We start from the raw sequence: 4,039 nt of genomic DNA, 5'->3' as shown, positions 1-4,039 counted from the left end.
GACCCCTCTCCCACGGAGCTCCGGTGGTCTCAGCGTGACCACAACAGCAGAGGGCTTTACAGACCCCTCTCCCACGGAGCTCCGGTGGTCTCAGCATGACCGCAGCAGGGGCTTTGCCTGGATGGCCTTTCTAACACATGCTGAAAGTAGGACCCAGTATTCCATCATGTTCTGTCCCAGCAAGAACGTGTCTCACTTCAAGAAAATGAGGGTGCCCGCTCTGCCCTGCCCTGCGGCGCCCCGGTCACTCTCACCAACCCTGAAGTCCTGGGAGGGCCACACGCCTTTTGACAGATGCAGACTTAACAGCTGACTAAAGTGTGGCTTTATTTCTCTATGACAAGCAGAGGAAATCTGAAATGAGGTATCACGCTGTTTATAACTCCACGGACACCTCCAGGGAGGACACGGGGCCAGTGGTGAACGGCACACTCGGTTCCGAGCCCAGGACCACATCGACACTAGGACACATCAGACACCAGGTCCCGTATCTTCTTGGTGTCTGCCAAGGATTAAACAACTCGATTTACGTGGGAAAGAAATGAATGACTTGGTTTTAAACTATTTTTCCCTCGGAGTTCATTTAACAAAATAAGTAAAGAAAACAAACATAAGTTAAGGGTTCTGTCCACCTTTAAGCTTCCTACCACGCTGCAGTCTAATACCTTCCAGAATTTCTACATTTAAAGAGCAAAAGAAGTCCTCTGTGCCGTTTTAAAGAAATTAAATATAGAGGCTGAATGCGAAGTCTTTCAACTTTCCCTACAGAGCCTGAGAGCAGAGGCGTTTACGCTGCTCGATGGTATTATCTACTAAAGAGGAATCAAGAGTGCAAAATACTAAAATCAAATTCATCAGCCCCAGCTAAGTGAAGGTGATTGAGTACTTTTAGAATAAGTGACACTGAGGCAGTGATTCATCTTGTCTTCCCCTACCCGCCTTTTTTTGAGATGGGGTCTCACTCCAGTTGCTCAGGCTAGAGTGTAGTGGTGTGATCTCGGCTCACTGCAGCCTCTACCTGCCGGGCTCAGGCGATCCTCCCACCTCAGCCTCCCGAGTAGCTGGGACTACAGGGGCACACCACTATGCCCAGCTACTTTTTTTGTACTTTTTTAGTAGAGACAGGGTTTCGCCATGTTGCCCAGGCTGGTCTCGAACTCCTGGACTTGAGCAATCCTCCCACCTCATCTTCCCAAAGTGCGGGGATTATAGGCCAGCCTTTTTTTTTTTTTTAAAAAAAAGAAGTATTTTCAAGCGATAGGTCAATAAATCACTAGTCTGGTTTTGTAGCACTTCAAAACAACAAGCCCCGGCCAGCCACGGTGGCTCACACCTGTAATCCCAGTACCATAGGAGGCCAAGGTGGGCGGATCACTAGAGGTCAGAAGTTTGAGACAGGCCTGGCCAACATGGTGAAACCCCGTCTCTACTAAAAATATAAAACATTAGCCAGGTGTGGTGGTGCACACCTGTAATCCCAGATACTCGGGAGGCTGAGGAAGGAGAATCACTCTAACCCTGGAGGCAACGGTTGCAGTGAGCTGAGATTATGCCACTGCACTCCAGCCTGGGTGACAAAAAAAAAACACAACACATTCAAAACAATAACTCCTAATGATTTCAAAGGGTGAAATGAAAACTCCCAAAGGAAAAACAACTCAAACCCATTTTGAAGTGTTAGTTTACTCCAGGGCACCAGCGCCATCTGGGCTGGGTAATTCTCTGCTGGGCTTGGGCACCTGTCCTAGGCACTGTAGGGAGCTGGGCGGCAGCCCTGGCCCCACCAGCACCCCCCTAGCTGTGACAGCCCCCAGGTCCCCAGAGACCGCCAGTGTCTGCAGGCTAAGACCGTGGCCTGCTGCAGAGAGAACTTTTGGGAGCACAGTGACACGGGGCAGGTGACGGGACCCTCCCCACTGGCAGCAGGGCCAGAGTGACATGGGGCAGGTGACAGGACCCTCCCCACTCACGGCAGGGCCAGGGTGACACGGGGTGGGTTACGGGACCCTCCCCACTGGTGACAGGGCCGGGGTGACACGGGGCGGGTGACAGGACCCTCCCCACTCGCAGCAGGGCGAGAGCACTGCCATGGACAGACGGCCCACTCCTCCCTCCCTGCAGAAGCCAAGCTCAGGAGGGACTCTCTCCTTAGTTTCTTCCTAGGTTATAAACAGCATTGCAAACATATATTAGGTTTTACAATAATTTACTAAAACATGGAATAAAAACTTAAAATATTATTTCCCAAAACAATGACCCCTTTCACTCTATATTACAAAAATAAGTTTCATTTTTGGTACCTAAACATAGAACTAGCATGAGGAAACCCCTGAACGTCTGTGATCTATTTTATTGTAAGAGATGATTCTGCTCCAATGTCCAGTTCTCCGGACCCCCTGTCTTTCAGAGACACCGGGCTCTCCCTTCCTGTTTTACTTCTCCATCAGCGGCTGAAATGCATTTTCCCCTCTCCTCACAAACGCCATTTTCTGGGGTGGCCAAGCCCACACCCCTGTTGCTTCCTAGGCCTGCTCTGTGGCTATAAAGGGAGAGAACACCCTGCCTGTGGGGGTTCTCCACGTCCAACCTCCAGCTGCAGCCGAGTGGCCGTGGGGCCTGCAGGAAAGAAGGCCGTGTACTCCCCACAGGTGACTCTTCCACCTCAGCTCAACCACAGCCACCTCCTGAGCCCATAAAGCTGAGGTTCTGGCCTCCCCAGTGACACACCCAGACTCTACAGACACCCAGTCAGGGGCAGCGGGCCTTATCCCAAAGCTGGGGCCACTCAATGAGGCTTCATCCTCTCCTGTTGCTTCTCCAGGTACCCAGAGAGTGAGCGTCTCCACGCAGGACAGTGCACGGCGGCTGACACCTGCAGGGACGCCCGCCGGACGAGCACGCGGAGGACCCTGGCCTCCACAGACGTGCCATGCCAGCGTGCGGAGCATCTGTTCCTCCCACTCTCTGCAGTTCACAAACCCAACCCAAACCACCACAGGTGCTCCTCGGGAGTTTCCTGTCTAACAAATGCTGGGCTCACTTCAGGGAGAATCACGCTTCTTTCTAAAGATGGATTCGCTGTTTAAAACAGAGCTCTGGGAGCCTTTTGGCAAATCTTGAAAGCTGCACGGTGCAGAGACATGGATGTGACTTCCCAAGCCTGGGGCATGGGCCTGGAGATGTACCCGGGCACCATGCAGCCTGCAGCCCCCAACACCACCTCCCCCGAGCTCAACCTGTCCCACCCGCTCCTGGGCGCTGCCGTGGTGAACGGGACAGGCGAGCTCTCAGAGCACCAGCAGTACGTGATCGGCCTGTTCCTCTCGTGCCTCTACACCATCTTCCTCTTCCCCATCGGCTTTGTGGGCAACATCCTGATCCTGGTGGTGAACATCAGCTTCCGGGAGAAGATGACCATCCCCGACCTGTACTTCATCAACCTGGCGGTGGCGGACCTCATCCTGGTGGCCGACTCCCTCATTGAGGTGTTCAACCTGCACGAGCAGTACTATGACATCGCCGTGCTGTGCACCTTCATGTCGCTGTTCCTGCAGGTCAACATGTACAGCAGCGTCTTCTTCCTCACCTGGATGAGCTTCGACCGCTACATCGCCCTGGCCAGGGCCATGCGCTGCAGCCTGTTCCGCACCAAGCACCACGCCCGGCTGAGCTGTGGCCTCATCTGGATGGCATCTGTGTCAGCCACGCTGGTGCCCTTCACCGCCGTGCACCTGCAGCACACCGACGAGGCCTGCTTCTGCTTCGCAGACGTCCGGGAGGTGCAGTGGCTCGAGGTCACGCTGGGCTTCATTGTGCCCTTCGCCATCATCGGCCTGTGCTACTCCCTCATTGTCCGGGTGCTGGTCAGGGCACACCGGCACCGCGGTCTGCGGCCCCGGCGGCAGAAGGCACTCCGCATGATCCTCGCGGTGGTGCTGGTCTTCTTCGTCTGCTGGCTGCCGGAGAACGTCTTCATCAGCGTGCACCTCCTGCAGCGGACGCAGCCCGGGGCCGCTCCCTGCAAGCAGTCTTTTCGCCA

General features: G+C 54.5%; 2 protein-coding genes across 2 annotated transcripts in view; one reads left to right on the top strand and one right to left on the bottom strand.

Moving 5' to 3' along the window:
- LOC105537864 (chromosome unknown open reading frame, human C7orf50) overlaps positions 1–4,039 on the bottom strand; it is a 139,789-nt gene that overhangs the window by 84,671 nt on the left and 51,079 nt on the right. The gene's annotated exons all lie outside the window — the stretch shown is intronic.
- The window catches only part of LOC105537874 (G-protein coupled estrogen receptor 1-like), a 7,930-nt gene that overhangs the window by 705 nt on the left and 3,186 nt on the right, over positions 1–4,039 (top strand). Inside the window, exon 2 of the mRNA XM_011977575.1 lies at positions 2,822–4,035. Within this exon, the coding sequence (XP_011832965.1) occupies positions 3,141–4,035 (895 nt within the window). The 5' untranslated portion in view covers positions 2,822–3,140. The remainder of the gene's footprint in view (positions 1–2,821; positions 4,036–4,039) is intronic.

Source organism: Mandrillus leucophaeus, unplaced genomic scaffold (genome assembly GCF_000951045.1).
Source record: "Mandrillus leucophaeus isolate KB7577 unplaced genomic scaffold, Mleu.le_1.0 Scaffold180, whole genome shotgun sequence".
NCBI classification, from domain to species: Eukaryota; Metazoa; Chordata; class Mammalia; order Primates; family Cercopithecidae; genus Mandrillus; species Mandrillus leucophaeus.
Note: the sequence above shows the minus strand (reverse complement) of the source record. Positions and strands in the feature narration are given on the sequence as shown.